Raw genomic sequence first — 21,013 nt, forward strand, 5'->3', positions numbered from 1 at the left:
AAAATATTCCAACATGTGACTGCAGCAGAGCAGCAATAGAAGTATTATTAAATATTTTTGTCATAATCAAAAAAGTTTAAGTAAACACTAAATTCAATTTGAGATAATATCGTATGGCGACTTATCAAGTGTTAAGTTTCAACAATTTTCCTAATGGATTTAGGGCATCAAAATGTCAGTGCGAGAAAGTTGCGGGATTTACTTTTTACGTTTACTTGCTGCGTGGACGAGGGGGCGGCGCGTTGCGGGGCTGGGCCTTTGTCTAAATATTATTATTTACGGCTTAGGGCCAAGAGCCAACGGCGACAACTGTTACCCGGTAGCGCTCACTGGCCTGAACTTTAACCCCTTAAAGTCGACGTAATTCACTAAGCGAAAGCTGCTGGCAGCGAGACGCAGATGCAGATGCCACTGTACGTAACTGTATGGGGGGGACTGGGGGCTGCTGGTGTGGCAGGCAACAAGAGATGAAACGTGCGTTGTCTTGTCGCAAAGTTTTTAAGACTTGCTTGACCGACCTTTGTCAAAAGTTGTTCGAGCGCATGAAAAATGATGCCACACGGCACGGGATGTGTTACAGCAGGCATGGCATGCTCTCTCTCCCTCGCTCTCTCTCTCGTTTTCTATCAGCAGCTACCTCTCTCTTTCTCTATCTATGTGTGCGTGTGTGTGTGCAGACAAAATAGCAATTTGCGTTTTCAAACAAAACAGGCCGAGAGCAGAGCTTTAGTTTTTGTTGCTGCTTCTTTTGCCTTGGTTCGCAATTGATTGAAATCCCTGAGCGCACACCTTTTTATACGCTGCCATTGGAGCATTATCGCTATGCTGGGCAGTAGGTCAGGAATACAGTGGAATGTGTTTCAGCTATTTTATAGAATTTTTGGTAAATTTTTTTTCTATGCGAACTCTTCGCTCAGCTTGGCTGCTGCCGTCTTGGAACTTCGTCAGCTTGTATAGCCTCGAGTTACTGTAAAATATAGCTTTTATTTGTTACATGAAATCAAAGAACTTTTCAATATGAATCGACTCTAATCATTAGAGAAATGATTGCTTAAAATTAAGTTATTTTATATAGAAGTTTTTTGGTTTTTCTTCTTCAAGCTCAGTATGCTCCAAGGCATATCTAGCTTTTCAGATAGATTAATCCACTCAATCACATCTATGGCGTATCCAGGTGCAATCAGTAGGAAAGAAAGACTTTGACCATTAGATTCATTATGCATAAGCATATACAGTCTTCGACTAGCTAGTCGCAGAGGTACACTCTATAGATTTTGCTTTGTTTCTGATTGTTGTTGCTGTTGCTGGTGTTGTTTGCTGGTGTTGTTGCTGGCTGGCTTAGCTGCGTCACAGAAAACACACAACTTCCGCTTTCTTTGGCAAAAACAATAGAAAGCACATAAATTTATGGTTTCAGCATTGTGCTTTTGACATACAACCATGTGAGGGTTGTCAAGAGAGGGCGAGGTGGAAGGGGCGGGGGGTCCGTGCAGGGATTGCTGTCGTAACGTTAAGGGGTTAATATGCCTGCAACCGCAAACGGGATTCGGATTTGGGTTTGCCAATGTGAGGGTTGGACTTGAGTTGACTTTTCTTATAAATAATTTTACTAAATGGATTTCGTATAAATGCTGACATTAAGCATGTGTGTGTGTGTGTGTGTGTGGGAGTGTGTGTTTGGTAACTGCTTGAACTAATTACCTGCAAATTTATTTTACTTTTGTTTTGGCAGGCAAATTTTGTTTACCAAATGCAACAATCAAAATTGGCCAAATTGAGAGTTGGCTCTATAACGGTATTTATATACAGTTGCCAAGTGTGTGTGTATGTTGTGCTGGGCCAAGTTTAATGGTTTTTTGGGGCATTTTCTTGCAGCTGTTTCGCTTTGTGGTTGCCAGCGCTGCTGCTGCTGCTGTTGTTGTTGTTGTTGTTGTGGCTGTACGTTTCAAAATTTATGTTTGCTGGCTATGAAAATGAAATGACTGTGGTAAACATTTTAATTAAATCCAAGTTTGGCTTCTGCCTTCGTTACAACAATATATTTTGTTGTCGTTGTTGCCACTTTGTTGCCCTTCCGCCCACTTCACTCTCGCTCGCTCTCACTCACTCTCCATCTATCTCTCTCTTTCACTCTCTTCTATTTTATACCCACACACACAGTTCTTTATATTTCTTTTTTTTTTGTTGTAGCAAATAAATTTTAATTTTATGTTGGCCGCGTTTTAATTTGTTGTCCACTTTTTGTTTTTTTTTTTTTATTTTGTTGTCATTCTTCATTTGTATATATACAAACATACATATATACATATATATATAAATTTTTATTTATTTTTTTATTATTGTTTTCTGCGCTTTTATTCGCATTTACACTTTATGCATGTGCGCATTTATTTTGTTTGCTAGCTTTTCTATTGGCTCTGATGCGGGTGGGCCGTGGGGGTTGAGCGCAACGCTGACAGCCGGTCAAGTGACAGTTGCCACTGTAGACACACACACACACACATAGAGAGGGAGAGGTGGAGAGAGAGAGAGCATGCACGCAAATATGAAATGCAAAACAAACTTTGCAGCTGTCACTCAAAAATGAGCGTCGCAATGGACGACAGCGAACAAAGCGATGCAATGCACACGAGCTGTAGCAGGAGTAGAGCGTACTGCTGATGGAGGGGCTGTGTGGGGCTGAGGCAGGGGGAGAGCGTGGGACTAGTAGCTGTGCACTGAGAGAAATGTGAAATGGTTAATTGGGCGGAAAGGTATTTGGGTATGCGAAATGGTTGTCGCTCTATAAAACGACGAGTTCGCAATGCCCAGCAGCAGCAGCAACAGCAGCAACAGCAGCAGCAGCAACAGCAGCAACAGCAGCACCGACAGCAACAGCGACAAAGTGGGTTAGAAAGGTAAATGAAAGGTTGACGGACAGTTAATTTCGGGCAGTTGATTGAGTTATGAGCTCTGCACACACTGCAAGAAAGCAACAGAAAGAGAGAGAGAGAGACTGAGGGAGCGAGAGAAAAGTGAGATGGGTAACAGTTGGCAGCTGTTTGCGTATATACGATTTTCCATTTTGGCATATGTGATATGCGTGAATGGTGCGGATATATGACAGATGTTTGCAATGGATTTACAGTTGAAATCTCTTTCGACATCGAGTGAACAATGCCAGCAGAAGACAACTTTAAAAGTTAGATAAACTAGTCTTAAAAGTATTTAATAAGATCTCTGCTCTTTGACTGGTATTGAAGTCTAGTAATTTAGTGCGAATTATGAATTATGTTAAAGGAGTTAAGGTATAGAATCTAAGCGAGTTTTAAATTAGAGTATTTTGATAAATATTAAGCTTTATGTAGACAAAAGTCGAATTTTCTATCTCATTTCTCATAGAAGAAAACATTAAGATTAAATATGTTTTCTTTTCGTTTTAAATGAGGTAATTACTTAATTAAATTATATATACTCAATAATTTATGCTCTTTATATAAAATAATAAGTTCTTAATTTTTAATTTTTTTAATTTTTTTTTTTTTTGAATTAACATTACATTATGCTTATAAAATAATCAGAAAATATTTAATTAATTTTTAATAAATTTATAAAAAATATTGATATTTAATTTTAAAAAATTTAAAAATATTAAATGATTGAAAAATATTATAAATAAGTACTTGAGCAGCGTATAAAAATATTAAAATTAAATTATAAATCTGATAAAATGTTAAATTAGGAAATATATTAAATTTTATATTTTAAATAATATTTTAAGTTTTAAGTCTAATTCAAAATTCGAAGAAAATGTATCTGAATCCCATATACTTAAATACACTTAAAATTTTACAAATAAAAAATAATAATTGTAATAATAATGTATATATTTTTTTATAAGTTATTTACAACAATTTTCGCAAATTTAATCATTTTTAATTACGTCTCAAATATATTTTACATTTTCATGCAATAAATTGTACATTCACCAACTTGAAATCAAATCTGAATGTTAACAAGTAAATAAATCAGGCAACTGTGGCAATAGTCGCCGGGAATAGTAACCTTTCCCTTGCTAAACGCAATGAATTCGCATATTATAAGCTGCATATTCAGTGTGAATAAGTGCCTGGTTGCTAGCGCGGGCAAACACATTCATGAATAAAGCTCGAATTCGAGCAGGTTTGACTCCTTTTTGTTACAAGTTGTGCTACACCTGCGGCTAATTGGCAGGTCATTCCAGTTGGAAATGTCGAGCGAGCCGCCCCATTAAAACTTAACCAAAAGTGTAGCATGCCATATTACACATACGAACCGTGGTACAGCGCTGCAGTTGATTGCGCGCGCTCTCTCTCTGTGCCTCTCTCTCTCCGTATCTCTGTCTCTTTTCTGCTTTGTCATCAATTTACATGCCACACACGCATAGCGAGCTGCACTTATCCTTCTCTTCCCTCTCTCTGCCTGCATTTGCGCCAGTTGCTGCTGTTATTTATGGCCAACGAAAACTGTCATAAGCAAACAAATTGTTTTTTATTGTTCATAATTATTGTGCATACTTATGTAAATCACGCGACGCATTTCGACTGCGCGTTGTATGCACCCCGGCCAACCCGCCGACCCGCCGACCTGCTCTTGCCCTTGCCACTTGCCACAGAGCATGGCAAGCGCAACTAGTTGCTGTTGCCTCTACACTATGAGGGCTGCTGCTGAGGCTGCTGTGGCAAGCACAAAAAAAATTGTTTGTTTTATTGAATTTTTATTGTAGTTTGAATTTATGACGCAACGCGCTAGCAGCCAGTCGACTGGATTAGGGTATTTCTTTGCCAGCTCTGGTAGCAGATGACTTTATCGGCTTTTTGCTGCATTAAATCGCAGCCAAACTGTTAGCCTGGGCCCATCATCCCAGGGCCCCCACCTCCAATCCCTGACTGACTCGCTGTTTGTCTGGCAATTTTGTTGAAACAACTTCAGCGTTTGCGTTTGTGTGCGTACGTGCCACTGGAGTGCGCTCGGCTCGGCGCTGCTCGACGCTGCTCTGCCAGATTAGCTTGGCAAAACCGCAGACAACAGCTGCCATGGCAGAGCTTCCAGTTGAAGCTGGGGACTGGGGTTTGGGCATTGGGCTGATCTCCTCTCTCTCTCTCTCTCTCTCTCTCCCTCGCTCCCTCTCTCTTTCTGTGCAAGTGCCAAAGAGGCAGCACGGCATGAGTTTTTCGCTTTTCGCTTCATTTTTTTGTGTCCTGTTGGTTTTTGTTGAGCCTTGAAGCGTGTGCATGTGAATAATGTCCAGCAATTGGCTTTGTAGTGGGGGCTGCGGATGGGGTTTATTGGCGCTTGTGTGTGCCACAGACGACGTCATTTATTTATGAGGCCAAACGCGCGCGCGAATTTTTATGAAGACCGTAACAAAAATTAGTAACTTTTGCCTGGCGGTGATTCCGTTGGAGTTTCCTCCTCGTCCGTTTTTGATGACTGTTCCCTGACATTTCATAAACTTTCGCTTATTGATTATTTACCACAGTTGTTGTTGTTGTTGTTACTGTTTCATCCTGTTGCTTTGGTTTTTATTTGCAGAGAGCTTACGCGATTATTTTGGACGCTACGGCGATATCTCTGAGGCAATGGTCATGAAGGATCCCACGACTCGCAGATCCAGGTGAGTACAACAAATCAAAATTATTTTGTAAGCTCTGAATTGAGAAAAGTTGAGTTTAAGATTAAGAAAAGTAAGTGTTTGGAGGGTGGAAACAGGAGTTGCGAGCTGAAGTGCTAGGCGTGATTGGTATTTAGGAAGGGTAAGAGAAGAGAATGGTTGGAGAAACATGTCTATTCAGTAATATCTTTAGATATAATAGATATAGTAGATAGTTAGATGAAGATTCCAGAAGTCTTCCTAGCCAACATCTCTTAGTATTCTGCAGCAAATTATGAAATTTATATAGTAAAATATTTTGATAAGTGTTCAACTTATACAATTTTCTACTTAACAAGAACTTAACTCAACTTTAGCATAAAGTTTTTTGCCTTCACTTTTCACATTTTGGCAATAAACGATTTCAGTGTAAAAACTTTTAGTATTTAAGCTAAAGGAAGCTGCTTCGCTTTAGTTTTGATTTCACTCTTTCAGTTTCAGTTTGACAGAGCTAAAAATTATTAAAAAATAATAAAAAATAAATCTATTTAATTAATTAATATTTTAACTTGTGTTTTTATATTTGCACAATTTACCTATGGCTGAATTGATGTTGTATTAGGTTTTCGTTAGTTCGTTCAATCAATTTACGGCAACTCTTGAGGCTTTAAAGTAAGTTTGAAGCGTACAGAATAAAAATGTGAAGCAACTTTGAAAATACAATTGAGAACTTTGCTTATTGAAACTTATTTCTAGGTTTCAAGGCTTGAAAACACAAACTGAGTCTATTCAAAGGCTTTCAGCTGTAGTTAAGCGAACTCAAAAGTGAGCCACAGTTGCTATACTTGCTCATGAAAAGAGTTGAGTATATTGGTCCATTTTACAGCTTTGAACTTGCTGGCTTTCATCAGTAATTCGCAGCTGCTCTTAGCATAAGTATCAACTCTTAGATAAACAACAACCCAGCGCTACTCTGCAAGCATTCAAAGTCAATTTGAAATTCTTTTCCAAGCATTCATTTTCCATTACTAATTTTAGCTGTGCCGTATATCGATTTCTAGTCTCATATATTCAATTTACAACAAACAGAAAGCGGAAAGAAAATCATTTATTCTACTGTAATTGTTTTCATGCCTTGCGTTTGGCTATCTGACCAGACTTTGATTATTATTCTGGTAAATCTCGGTGACCGCGTTTACCTTTCCAGCTTTTGTTATTGACGCTTGTTAGCTCTGCGCTGTGCTGCTTTGCTCTGCTCTGCTCTGCTTTGCTCTGCTCTTTCGACTACAAATTTCCATATCCGTTTTCCCTACATTTGTTGTTGTTGTTTATGACCATGCGCGACTGCATCCATTTCCAAATTTGAACAGTTTGGTTAACCGCTAATTGGTTTTCATTTTCATTGATTTTCCCTCTTTTTTTTAGTCCACATGGTATATGAGTGAGTGTGTGTGTGTGATGCTGGCAGACACACTCGCATGTCTGTGTGCGTGCCTTCTCTTTCCATGTTGCAACTGTCTCCCAGCTCGTGCGTGTTGCCGTGTGTTGTGTTTATTCGAATCGTTTGTCATTTGTTGCGGTTTCGATCAGCTTTTGGTTGACTGCACCAAAACCACCTGCCACAGCCGCGCCCCGCTCAATCAGGCCGCCCTTCATTATATTTTTTTAATACTGTCGCTGACCTTATTCAAAAATGCTTAACGTAAATTAGCTGGTTTTTGCGGACGGTATGAATAATGAGCGGCATTTAATGAGTCAATTGCAATTGAATTTGAGCTGCGATAATCACGAATAGCAGCAGCAGCAACAATGACAGCTTGACTTTTATGTGTGTGCGTGTGTTTGTGTGTGTGTGTGTCTGTCACTCAAATTAAGCGTTTTATGGCGGCGCACGTGGCGTATGCGCAATGTGAGCGCACGCTAAGCGAGGCGCGTGCGAAAAGTTAAGCGCATTCCTTGCCCTTTCTTTTTTAAGTACTGGCAGCTGGTATGCTGTAAGCGAAATACATCCTTGTTTTAATTGAATTTCATCTAATGTCCTGTGCGGCGCTGAATGGGTTGGCAGCTGCTCGACTCAGGTTAACAAGCGCCTCGGCTGGCTGCTGTTCAAAACTTTATGCCACATTCTCCAACTACAGTTGTGAGTGCCGCTGCCACGGCTGCCACTGCCACTGCTGCTGCTGCTGCTGCTGCTGCTGCTGCTGCTGCCATGTGTCCTTTGCCTTTGTGCATGTCACGTTGGCTGGCAAAATTTTTATGAACTGCGTGCTGCAGCAGCAGCAGCAGCAACAGTAACAACTCCACTGATTCCCAAAGCAGGCAACGCCATTGGCTGCTGTCTTAACAGCAACAAGGGCAACGAGGTGGAAGCTGAGGACGAGGCTGAGACTGAGGCTGTGCCTGATGAAATCTACGGGCTCTGGTAGTTGTTGCTTGTAAATTCCGCAGCTCTATTTGTTGCCAGCATCGTTCTTGTTGTCGTTGTCGTTGTCGTTGTCGCTGCTGATATCATCGTGTCAGGGATTTCTAGCAAAATTTAATAAAAACTTTATGTCGCTTAAAAGAATGTTTATGGAAATTTTTCACTTAAACTTGCGCAAAGTAATAAATGTAAACAGAATTCCTGAAAAGGTGCGACAACAAAATTCAAACTGAGAGCAACAGCAACAGCAACGGCACAACGGCACAACAGCAACAAGCTGCACACTAACTGGTTGTTGTTGCTCTTGTTGCTCTTGTTGCTGTTGTTGCTGGTGGCGCCGCAGCGAGAGTCAACAGTGCGGTTAATAAATATGCGCACCAGGGCAGACATTTTACCGCTGGCAAAGAAAGCATTGCATGCTACTAGGCGCCCACTTCGCCGACCCACCGCCTCGCTCACGCCCTCGCCTGTTGCTGGCTTAGATACAACAAGCAGTCAGATAGATTGAGATACATGCGGCAGCACAGATATGGCAGCCAGGCAGCACTTGTGCTCTCTCTCACTCTCTCTATCTGTGTGCAAATGAGATTGTATATTACAATAAAATGGAGTGAAGTACAAATTAGAAAACTTGCAAATAAATTTAAAAGCACAAAATGAAAACAGAACAACAACAAGAGCGACTGGAATAAATAACAAAAACAAAAAAGAAAAAAATAGAAAAGAAAAGGCAGCTCGCTGAGCAAAGCAAATGGCAAACAAAACACATTCAAGCGGAGGCATTAGATAGAGCGGGCGCTGGGAGCTACAAAAAAATAGCAAAACTTTTGCAACTTAAGCGAGTTTTTGCTGTTGTTGTGGCAGCAGAGACAAAGCGGGTCGCTGAAGTGCAACAACAATAAAAATTGAGTAAAATGGCAAATGGCAGCTGTAGCAGGCGGCTCCAGACCCAAACACTGCCTCAACACGCCCCCTCACAGGCTTCACAGCCCCAGCAGCAGCATAAGTAAATCCAAACAATTTATTGTTGTACTTTTAACATTCTTCTCATGCACATTGTTGTTGTTGTTATTGTTGTTGCCTGCCACCATTGAAGCAAACATAAGCGACTTTTCAATGAGTTTGGAAAGTTATTGAAACATAAATTATATCGCACGGCGCACGCACGCCAAACGCAGAGACCCAGAGACCCGGTGCCAACAACCACAAGCAAGCCCACAAAATACGCCCGAAAGCAGCAGCAGTAGCAGCAGCAGCAGTAACAGCAACAACAACAGCAACAACAACAAGAGGAACAACAAATATAACACCCCTTTATGACTGCCAGGCATTTAGGGGTTGGGGCTGGGTGCTAGGGAGTTCGGTGCTGGGGGCATTTGCCACCTCACGCATTTTTGTGCATGGCAATTAAGTTAAATTTTTCTTTCTCTTGTTAATGTTTTCCCATGCCCTTACCAACAGGTCAAGGCTTAACACATTTCTCATGCAGCTTGCAACGCAGTGGAAAGTTTTCTGAAGTAGCTGTCAGCTCGCATTTAGGAACGATGCGAATGTTATTGTGCACGAAAAAGTGGTTCAAAGTGTCCCAGTGCTTAAGCTATAAATTAGCTTTGCTTTAATTGTATATGAAGGAAAGTGGGAAATCTAAGTGGAGCAGAAGCAGATTAAAATTTGTAACTTAAATTTGATTGAAGAAGGTGCAGCTAAAGGGAAGGTTGTGTGGTATATAAGAAAAAGTTATTTAAGCAGCTCAACAACTGTGGAGATATATTTGGATAATATGGATAATGAAGATAATGTGGATAATGGCGATAAGCATATAGATACGTAGTCATAATGTGATTATTTAATTGTTGAATAGTGAAAGATTGAAGAAGTTTTCAGCGCTCTTTGAACTGGTAGATGTAGATATATCGATTATATACTATATACATTGCTTGAGCTATAAAATCAAATTTTTAAAATATTGCATAATCTGTTATTTCTATTGCCATTATGTACTATGGCGTGTAAGTGGAGCAGACGGCACTTTCCTAATGTCCCTCTACTCGATGGTCTTACCTTCTGAATGTGCGTTAATTCTTCAATGCTCTCACACTGTCCACTGAGGTGTCCGTCAATAACCTGTTTATGCTTGCATATATATTTATATATATTTCAATCTGTATAAATGTACATGTATGCTGGCTTTTTCTCGCTCTTGTACTCTGTGAAAAAGCTGAAATAATACAATTCTCAAATGGTTAAAGCGCAGCAAGACTAGTAGAGGAAAGTTGAGCCAATGCTTGATAGTGAAGCCTGTTCATGTTAGAATCGGTAGGTTCTAGAAATAGCTATACAGACAATTTGCCTACATTTCTTGTGCTCATTTATTGTTAAGTAATAATTGCAAATGCTTGAAGTAAAACCTGTAAAATGTACAAAGACAAATATTTCTTTATTTATTATAATATATATATCTACAAAATGCAGGTCTCATTTATTATATTATATATAATATCATACCTATATATATTTTAATTTACCTTATGTATATACATATCTAGCTATCTACCCACATCTATCACATCATTTATTCCACATCCCACATAGAGCATTCCCAGGTTCAGCTATGCCCGCAACATTCACCTCTTTATCGCTGTTGTTGCTGCTGCTGCTGCTGCTGCTGTGCTCGCTGCTTCAACCGAGTGTTTTTTTTTTGGTCTTGTTTCTTACACGCGCCAAAAATTGTATTTTTATTTATTCGCTGGACGCTGAGCGCATGTTTTATATATGTGTATGTATATAAATTTACCTGGATCTGTATCGAGACGGCGATATAATTCAAAGCAACATTTGCTGCACAATGCTGCACATAAATTTAACGGGTCTTAGATAAGAAGTGCTTGTCGAAGAGTAAACACAGCACGAAACACTTTGAAAACCATTAACTGTTTAGAATCTATAAACATTTACACACTCCACTCTCTCTGTGTGTGGGTGTGTGTGACCGGTGTGCTTTACAGATTGCTGATGTTCAGGTAAAAAGTCATAAATAGATGTGTTGAAATGACACAAAAGGGATTTTTGAACATGAGCTGAAATAGTTATATGTAGAAGCGAATCTACATTTTAGAGAGCTTTTAGAGCTTTAAGCTATTGCAAATGAATTAACTTTTTAATCAGCTTTTGATTAATTTGTCATGGAAAGATAGCTTTTAGAGCTTTAAGCTTACTTGCAGTCAGTTAAAGCCTTTAAAACAAATGGTGACTACCATTACAGTTTCCAGTTAAGCTTGAGACATGAGCTAGTATCTTAGAGGAGCTTTAATTGTAGATTAATCTAGCAATTATTGACCAACAGGACAGAGCTTTTAAGTTGGTAAAACTTTAATCTGGGAATAATCTAGCATGAATTTATTGTAATTGGCTAATAAAATTGTTTATCAGAAGAGAGCTCTTAATTAAGTTTTAGTTATATTCTGGTGTTATGCAATAGCTTTAACTGTAAGATTAATCCAATATTAAGCTAGTATCATTGAAAAATCTCCTTAAATACAAATAATTGTAAAATATTTACATAAATATTTGTTTGCTCGTTATGCAAATAGAAAGTTTCCTATCTTTAGCATAGCTTCAATTGCTTTTACAGCTTCTCTCTCAATATATGGCATCAGTGTCTTTGTCAGACTGAAGCAATTCGAAATGCCTTTGCCATTACCGAACGCATATCTCGAAGATGCATAATTGCAATATTCTGGATTTACTTTCGCCTTTGGCATTTCACTTATCGGCATCAGAATGCTTTTGATTAGAGCGCTTAAGCTTAGCTGCCATTAGGATAAGTTTCGTTTCCATTCGCAAGCGCTGAGCACTTTAATGTTATTTATGGGCCTTTTGTTTGTGTGCGATGTGCCATAAGGTCTCTGGTACTCATCAGGCCTGGCGTGGCATTTGTGCTGCCCTTGGCCGGCTGTCAGCTTCAAATCACTCATTACACTTACCACAGCAATCCAAAAACGTGGCCATAATTAACTCAATTTAATCGGCCCCAGACCCACGTCCACACGACGCTTTAGTGGCTCATTTGTGTTTGTCATGCGGCCCTTTATGTGACTCCAACTCTGACTACGACTTCTGGATGCTGCTGCCCACTGGCTTGACCACTGGACGGCCTGGCCAACGGCTGTTTTGGCAACGCCGCTTGCCCTTTTCATGTTAATTTGCAGCACAATGCCAAATGGGTTTACACACACATATATATAAATATATATATATATATATATTTTTTGTTGTTTTTTTTTTGCTGTTTTTCTCACACCCACTATCAGCGCAGCTCAACTGCATATGTTATGTGACCATGTGTGTGTGTGTGTGTGCGAGTGTGTAGCAATTTTTCATCATTAATTATGGCGTTGGCTGTGGCAAACATCAGTCAGCCGCACCAGCAGCAACAAACGAAGCCAAAGACCATTAGGACGTTTGCTCCACAACAGCCGCCTCCTGCCCGCTTCCCCTTTCATTGCCCGCCCCCCTCTGTCAGCTGCGCTTGTGTTGCCCAGGGATTGCCTTGCTCTTGTTTGTTGCCGCTGTTGTTGAGATGTCAGTCGCACACTCGGATGTTGTCAACTCGTCTGCATGCGTGTGTGTGTGTACTCTCATCTGAGCATTACAAGCGGCAATAGCAGCCCACACTCCCTGGCCCCCACTCTCTGGCCCATTCTAGCTGTCCCTGGTCACCCGTGTGCTACCATCAGCTCGCACCATTGTTGTTACTGTTGATTATTTCATGCGCTTTCTGCGCGTTTTTATGCGCATTTTGTGTTTTGTATTTTTGCCGTTCTTCAACATGAGTTTTATAAAGAAAGCCCACCCAAAAAAAAAAAACAAAAAAAAAAGAAAGTAAAATACTCGTATGCCCAGCGCATTCGCTTTTTATGTCTTTCAGGCAGGGGCATATTACTTTCGTATACGGCCACAGCATCAGCTGTTGCCACATATAAAACTAAAGTTCTTAATTAGCCATGCAAATTATGGGGCATCCAGCGAAAATGCTAACAGATTGAGTAATTTAAGTAACTCTTTACATTTTAAATTAACAAGTTTTAGAAAATATAGAAAAGGTTTTTGAAATGTTAAAATAGAATATATATATATGCATATAAAAATATAAAAGTATATATATTATTAATTCTAAATGGTTTTTAGTTAGGAACTTGTTGGAATTGAGAGAAACTTTATTTATTGTCAGCTTCAGCTTTATTTATTTCATTGCATGAATTAATCTTGAATCTTTATCTTAAAATTTTCACTCATAATAATATTTTAGAATTCAGTAAACCTCTTGTAGATAGAACTATTCTTGAAGGCAGCGCGGGAGTTAGCCTTCGATTAGGCTCACATAATTAATTTAAATAACTAATCAAAAAATTTTTAAAAAATATTTTAAATATTTTTGGCACAATTAAGGACGGGAAATATTAAAAAAATATAAAATATGTATAATATTTAAAATTATGACAGTAATGAACAATTAGCTAAAAAAAAACTTGAACGATTAATTTGCAAGTCCATTTTGAGCTATAAGAAATTGGTTTGATTTGTATGCAAAGATTCGCTCTCTAATTCAGATATAATATTCTAAAAATAACAGCTTTAATTCATGATGAATGAGTAATCTTGAATCTATAATTATATATATATAAACATAAGCACATAGCACGTCAAGCTGCCTTCAATTGTAGAGCATTTGCCTAGTCGCCCACGCACTTTGGCCGCGATGCTGCTTGTTATATATATACTTTTTACGAGTTCTCACTCCATTGTAATTGCTGTGCCGCAGCACTTTTACATAATAATAATAATAAAATGAATTATAAAATAAAGTTACCTTTTCGTTGTGGGCCAACTAAATGATATGCTCCAGCCTGCCAAAGTTGGCCAACAATGGGGCGGGGGTGGGCGGCGAAAAAAGTAAAAATATAAAGAAAAGAGAAGAATTTAATGTCTGCGTCGCGTCACAAAAGAAGGCAACACTCAAAATTGACATTAGCAGCAGGCATACGAACCATAAAAACATAACAAATGGGCGCCGTAATGTGTGTCCTTAAACTGTCACTAAATCGATAAATTTTCATAATGGCCGGGCCATTTAAATATTTAGCCAGGCAGAAGACACTGGCCCAGGCCCAGGCCCAGGCACAGGCACAGGCGCAACCCCTTGTGCTGCAAGTTAAACCAATGGACGCCTTTCTTTTTCGCTGGATTAATCAAATTACCAACGACCCGCATAGATAGCCGAAGCAGGACCTCAAATGGCGGAGGTGGGGCCGTGCTGCCATATCAACGCAAGGGCACGCACCAGCACCAAGCCAAAAACCCCAATAGCTCGCCTCCTGGGCGAGCGCGACAGAGAGAGAGCGAGAGAGAGAGCCAGCGAACGAGCGGTTCTTAAGCAGCGACGAGAACGCATCCAACTTGAAGGCGGTTACCCGACTTTGGTCTTTGGTGTATGTCCATGTGGTAAGGGGGCTGTGGGCTCGTTTTGAGTAGCTCAACTGCCAGAGCAGCATGGCACTCACGCAGGCCCAGTTAAGTGTGCGTGTTCAAGGATGCATTTTGGTGTGCCCAGGAAAGCGACAACGACAAGCGACGACGACAACGAAACAAGACAAAGGCATAAAAACGTGCAAAATGGGCGTGTGCAGGCGTAGGCGTAGGCGTAGGCGTAGGCTTATAAAGTGCGAGCACGGCACCAAGGCAGGAAGCCACTTGTGAAAGTTTCATGCACGCGGCCCCACTTCACACGACAGCAGCTAGCTAGCTGCAGCAGCAGAGGCAGCGGCTGAGACGAGGTCAGCAGAGAAAAAAAAAGTGTGGAAAAAAAAAAACAAAACACGATAGGAAGCACCACAAAAGCATCGTCGAGTCGCCAGGACCAGCGTCTTGGGCCCTGTCGAGGCAAGCTGCAAGTGCTTGTTAGTGCGGGATTGACGTTGACTGTAGCCAAAGCTTAGAAGTGCCTCAGTCCGGCCCAGACCCAGACCAAGGCAGTTCGCCAGCCACCCACCCACTCAGTCAGTCTGGCTCGCTCTCTCACACTCTCTGGCTCTCTCACTCTCTCCCGTTCGTCTTGAGTTGCATTCCTTTGCAATTGTTTGGGCGCTTTTGTTTTGTTCTGAATTTTTACACGAAAAAGTCATTTGAATATGCGTCCTCGTCGTCATCCTGGCACCTACCACGCTCTGCCTGCCTGCTTCTACTTCCAAGTCAGCAGCTGCGTCTCTCTCTCTCTCTCTCTCTCTCTGTTTCTCAGTGGATTGAAAGTTTTGTTAGCCGTCAGCTACTTTGCTCGTCGTGCTGCCTGCCTGCCTTCGTGCTTGTAGCTGCCATTTCCAAGTTTTTAGTTAAGGTTGAGGGCATGACTTGCGGCTGCCATTAATGTTCTCCGTGCAGCCTTGACAGGCGACTGCTGCAACAAATGGCGACAATAAACAGTACATTGTACATAAAACACTCTTGTGCACTCATCAATGCGAGCTAGCGAGCGACCGTCATTTGTTGCTGCCTTTTGGCAGCTCGCCTCTCTTTGCGATTCTCATTGATTGCCATAGTTTTCGTTCTGTGAATTGTTGTGAGCTGAAATTGATTTGAAAATTTGAAATTGACTGAGCACTTTGACTAAGATTGAAGATATCTTGCTAGACTTTATCTTAAGCTTCTCATACTAACCACAACTCCAAGATAAAAATCTGAAAATATCTCCAAGTATTGTTGCCCAAACGCTACTCACATAGATGCTTAAGCATGCAAGCAGGCATATCTGGTAGCATGCAATGTTATCGTCTAGTTAAGAGTCCTTTGGGACATTTCTCGGGACTAATCTACTATCAGTATGGTAAATGTGCTTACCGTGCGCAGTCTTTAAGGGTCACACATTATCGTGCTTACTGGACATATGTGTATGTATGTGTGCTCAGCTTTTGCCTGGCAGCAACGTAAGCATTAACTAGCTGAGTCCTGGCTGTTCGCTTTTTTCTCGGGTGTGAGCTAAACTGGCTGAAGTTTTCGTAGTTGCCGTTGGCTGGCTTAGTTTGGCAACAAATTCAACTGACAGAAGAGAGAAATGCGGCACGGTTAGAGGACGCCTCTTGGCAACACCTCAGCTGAACTTTGACCGTTTGGTAACTCATTTAGTTAGATTATTTACGGTAATCCAAGACGCTGCCAGAGACAAGACCTACATGCGCACACACACATGCCCGGCTTGGTGGCACTCGGCCTCTGGATAAAGCAGCAATAGCAAACAACCAGCCCATAGGCTAAATACATGCAAGTTGTTTTGCTAAATTGTGCGTAAGCCAGCAATAGCAACAACAACAATGACAACAGCAACAACAACAGCACTGCAAACAACAACTGTAACAGCAACAAGGATCTGCGACTAGGAAACTTTCTCAAGCTCTGCAAGGCAATTCAAATAAGACTTTTATGTTGCTTCCTTGCAACACTGCTGCTGCTGCTGCTGTTGCTGCTGCTGCGGCGATGGCGCCTCTTCAACTCGTCTCGTAGCTGGTACGTGTTTGCGGCGTGTGTGTTACATGATTGCCACGCCCACACGCCTGCCCTGCTGTAGCTGCTGCTGCTGCTGCTGCTGCTTACCTTGGCAGCTTGTGCGTGCGCTCATTAGCATTCTGAAACGGCTTTATAAAATTCAACAAGCAACAATCCAAACGAACCAACAACAACAGCAACAACGACAACAGCAAACCAAACCAAACCAAACTGAACCATATACAGCATCAGCATCAGCAGCAGCAGCAGCATCAGCTCTGGCCCTGCTCTCCCTTGGCTTGCCCTGTCCCACCCAGACCAAGCCTTTCCGTCTGTCTCTGCCTTTTGCCTCGCTCGCAGTCTCAGTTTAAGGCTCAGCTATATCGCCCACTACGGCGACCCCCGCCAGCACCTGCCCAACTCTGGCTGCATGTTTTTAGATCCTCTAGTCTGCATGTCTCTGTTTGTTGTACTAAATGTTCTGTAAAAATATTTAAAGGGTTTGTTTCGCCTGTGCTTGACTAGGACATTTCGAACTTTTTGAAAAAACTTTAAGGCTGTAGCTGCTAACTTAAAGATTGCAGTTCCTTTATGATTAAGAGCTTTTCAAAAGCTTTGTTAACTTATGTGGTTAGCTGAATAAATATCTCTTTAACCTAGCTTAAGGAGCTTTAGTATGTCAGCAACTGTCTGTCCTAGAAGCTTGCTGTCTCAGAAGGCTAGACTTCACTTACCTTTATGAAGTATACCACAATTAAATGTCTGTATCTTCAGAAACTATGTATAAAGCTACTTAGTAATAAAGTGTAAAGCTGCTTGAGTTGAGCTTTTATACGAAAGAAAATCAGAAAAATCTTAAAATCAAACTCACGTGACATTTGGAAGCATAAAAATTAGGCAAAAGCAGCCAAGAACTTAAGCTTAAGGCATTGAAACTTAAAGCTATAAACTTAGAAGTTTCTAGAGAAATATATATCAAATTGGAACAAATTCTAATTGAGCATGTGCGGAAATAAGAGTTGGGAATACCCTCATTCTATCTTAAAGCTTTCAACATACTTAAGCTATTCTAAAGCTGTATCTTAACAGTGCTATTTAAAGCAATAGCCTAACAAGCTTTAAGTGCATTAAAGCTCACAACACAACAAAGCTTGTACGATCAGCCGAAGCTTCAAGCTTCAGAGCTTGCCAAAGTTCAATTAATCTGAAAGTTTAAGAGCTTTTCACGTTTGCTACAGGGTATCTTTCAAGTCTAGCTGTTTAGTTATTTGTTGTTATTTTGCTTTTTATTGTGCACAAAGCTCACTCACTGACACAGAGGGAGGGAGGATGGGGGAGGGAGAGGAAGAGAGATATCCACATGCACATCCTTATTCTGTTGTTATCCTGGCGCTGTCTGTCGCTGGGTGTTTGCTTTTTTTCATTTTTCGTGCCTCTCGCCTGCTGCCTTGCCTCGAGTTGCATAAATTGAATCTGAATTTGTGAGTAAATTGCACACAGGAGACACATTATTTTTGAGTTTTGCCTTTTAAATTTGTGGCTTTTCACTTTGTGAGAGACAATAGGCGTGCGAGCGAGACAGACGCGCAGAGAGTGGGCTAGAGTGGGCTGGAGTGAGCGTGAGTGGGAGAGAGAGCGAGCGACGCTATGTCTGTGCCCCATGTAAGTGCAGCAGGCATTGCAACGGTCTCTGCGCCTCAACTTTGTGTCACTTTCCGTTTGGCAATTTTTGTGTGTGTGACCCACTTGAGTGGAGAAGACACGCCCACCATGGGCCGAAAGGTCTCCGGGCCACGCCCACAATTTAAATCAATATTAATAGCGTAGGCCTCTTTTTCCGCAAAATGCATTTGCACAAATTGCTCGACTATAAATACCAGCAGAAATGTTTATTTAATATGTGCCAGGCGCTGCCGAGTACGTACGCCCACCTCAATATACACCCCCGCCCAACCTATATGTGTATATATAACATATATATACACTATAACTAAACCCCTTTTTCCAGTTCGTAGTTCAAGCTTAGATGCAATGCAATCCGATTCTCTCTCTCTCTGGCTGTGTGTGTGGCAAGCTTTTCCATATGCAAATTGTTTTTATAAATTTGCAACAAGCTCTCATTGTTATTGTTATTGCTGCTGTTGTTGTTGTTGCTGTTGTTGCATAGCAATTTGTGTATAAAGTTGGTGCAATAAAAAGCCAAGTGGACAAGGAGCAGCTGTAGCTGGCCATTGGTTCCGGTTACTGCGAAGAGTGGTATAATCAAAACCGTAACAATCGCCACAATTGCAATAGAATCGTCGTTAATTACTGTCTGTGCTTGCGGTTCAAGCCAACGCTCTGCCTCTACCTAACAACCAGCTAGATATGTGTGTGTGTGTGTATGTGTGTGTGCAGCGCCTAAAAGAGCAAGACAAATACGAACGCTGTGGCTGCTGTGTGTCTGGCAAAGAAGTTGGAGCTGAGTCTGGAGTCTGGAGCAGCATCGTTAAGCGTCGCTGCCAAGTGGCAAAACTCAAATAAACATAAACGTGCACACACATACAAAGTGAGAGAGAGACAGAGAGTGGGAGAGGGAGAGGGAGTTGGAGAGAGTGGAAAGCTGTGGCACAGCCAAAATCTGTGAGCTCGGTTTGTTGTCTTTGGCTGCTGCTGCTGTGTGGGCATGGGAGACTCATTAAAATGCAGTGCGAGATAATAAGCATTTTAATTAAATATTTAACAAGAATAAGTTTATCACAACGCGAAACGAGGGGAGTGTATATATGTATATATATATATCTTCCTCTACCCATCACTCTTCCTCTCCCTCTCTCTCTCTCTGTGTGTGTGTGTGTAATGGCTTGTAAGCGTCTGTCAGGTCGAGCATTAGCGGCAAGGCAAAACGCTCGATTCGGCTGGCATTTGGTTTAGGCACAAGTCGACGATGACTTCTACTTGCCTGGCCAATATTTTGATGTAATTTGAGCTTCTAATTGGCGCACGTGCTGGCACGGTTAACGCTTTCGGCTCTGGTTTGAGTTCAGGTTTATCGAGCTGCTTGTCAAATATTTAAGCAACTTGTCTAACCGTGTTGATATTTACTTTCATCTCTCACACTCACTCACCCTATCTCTATCTTTGTCTCTTTCTCTATTGCAGGGGCTTTGGCTTTGTCACATTCAGCGATCCAAATAGCGTAGATAAGGTACTCACCCAAGGCACACACGAGCTGGATGGCAAAAAGGTAAATCTCTACAAACAAACACTAACATACACACATACATACACATACATATACGTACACAAAAAAGGCACAAAGAAAAAAGAAAAAACTACCCGCCAATCCGTAACTCGAACCCAACTCATGACGTTGGCAAACAAAAAACTTCACCAGCTATGCAAAATATTTGCACAAAGCAACTCTCGCGCGCGCGTTCGCTTCATAAATTGCCTCCCATCTCCCAGCGCCCAGCTCCCTCTCTCTCTATTGACAGCAATTAGAAACTCAAAGCAATGACAGGCAACTAACAAAAACAGCAAATCATAAAAGTTAAAAAAACATGCAAAAATAGCCAAAAACAACGCGCCGAAGAAGCAGCAGAAAGAAAACAATAACCTGTCTATGAAAAGCGCAGATTTTTGTAAAAGCCAAACAATTTTTAATTACGTCAGGTGCTTGTCTGGCATTGGAAGCGCTGCGAGCTGCAGCTACTACACTCTGTCATTACTGTTTCTCATTTCCTCGGTAAATATCCGCATTAAAAAATTAGATATTTCAGATTTGCACATTTCAAAAAAAAAAAGGAAGCCCACAGCCCCTCAAACATTATTATTTTATGAAGTGCTGCGCTGAAAATAGAAAACATAAAAAGAAGAAAAAGAAATTTCATAATAAATAAATGGTCAAGCTTTAGAAAATTGATGAGATAAGAAAAGCTGAAAGGCCCAAGAACGTTTTTCTAGCCTTAACACGCTGTGAGTCAAAATTCTAAAAAAAAAATTAAATTTTCTTTCGTTTTTAAATACAGAGAACAATTAGTGCAGAAAACGAAATAGAATACCAATATTTTTTGCTATAAGAAAGGGCTGAAAGAGCTTCTTCTACAGTACGTCTCGAGACTACTTATCAATAATTTGTATTTAGGTATTTATTTTGAATATTATCTGTGAAGCAAGCTAAGCACACGTTAAACCCCGTGATCTTGTGCAACGTCACATAAATTTTTACTGAGCTTTGAGCAGAAAGAAAGTGCTTTGATAATTTGATAATTCCAAATATTTACATGCTAAATGGCTTCAAAATACAATTTAAATATAAAATTAATCAAAATGTAAGCAAAAAAATGTTTAAAAGTTTTAACAGCACCACAAAGCTTAGTTATAGTTTATAGATTTATATAATATATATATAGATTGATTAAAAAAAAAAATTATAGAAAATATATATTGAGAGCAAATGCTGAAAG

At 40.6% G+C, this 21,013-nt stretch overlaps 1 protein-coding gene across 6 annotated transcripts in view; it reads left to right on the forward strand.

The window, feature by feature from the left end:
- LOC111602934 (RNA-binding protein Musashi homolog Rbp6) overlaps positions 1-21,013 on the forward strand; it is a 201,522-nt gene that overhangs the window by 68,274 nt on the left and 112,235 nt on the right. For all 6 annotated transcript variants that reach the window (XM_023320284.2, XM_023320287.2, XM_023320286.2 and 3 more), the window contains exons 4-5: positions 5,554-5,635; positions 19,707-19,791. In XM_023320284.2, the coding sequence (XP_023176052.2) occupies positions 5,554-5,635; positions 19,707-19,791 (167 nt within the window). The remainder of the gene's footprint in view (positions 1-5,553; positions 5,636-19,706; positions 19,792-21,013) is intronic.

The sequence above is a fragment of the Drosophila hydei genome, unplaced genomic scaffold (assembly GCF_003285905.1).
Source record: "Drosophila hydei strain 15085-1641.00,03,60 unplaced genomic scaffold, DhydRS2 tig00008128-arrow-arrow-pilon, whole genome shotgun sequence".
In the NCBI taxonomy this organism is placed as follows: domain Eukaryota; kingdom Metazoa; phylum Arthropoda; class Insecta; order Diptera; family Drosophilidae; genus Drosophila; species Drosophila hydei.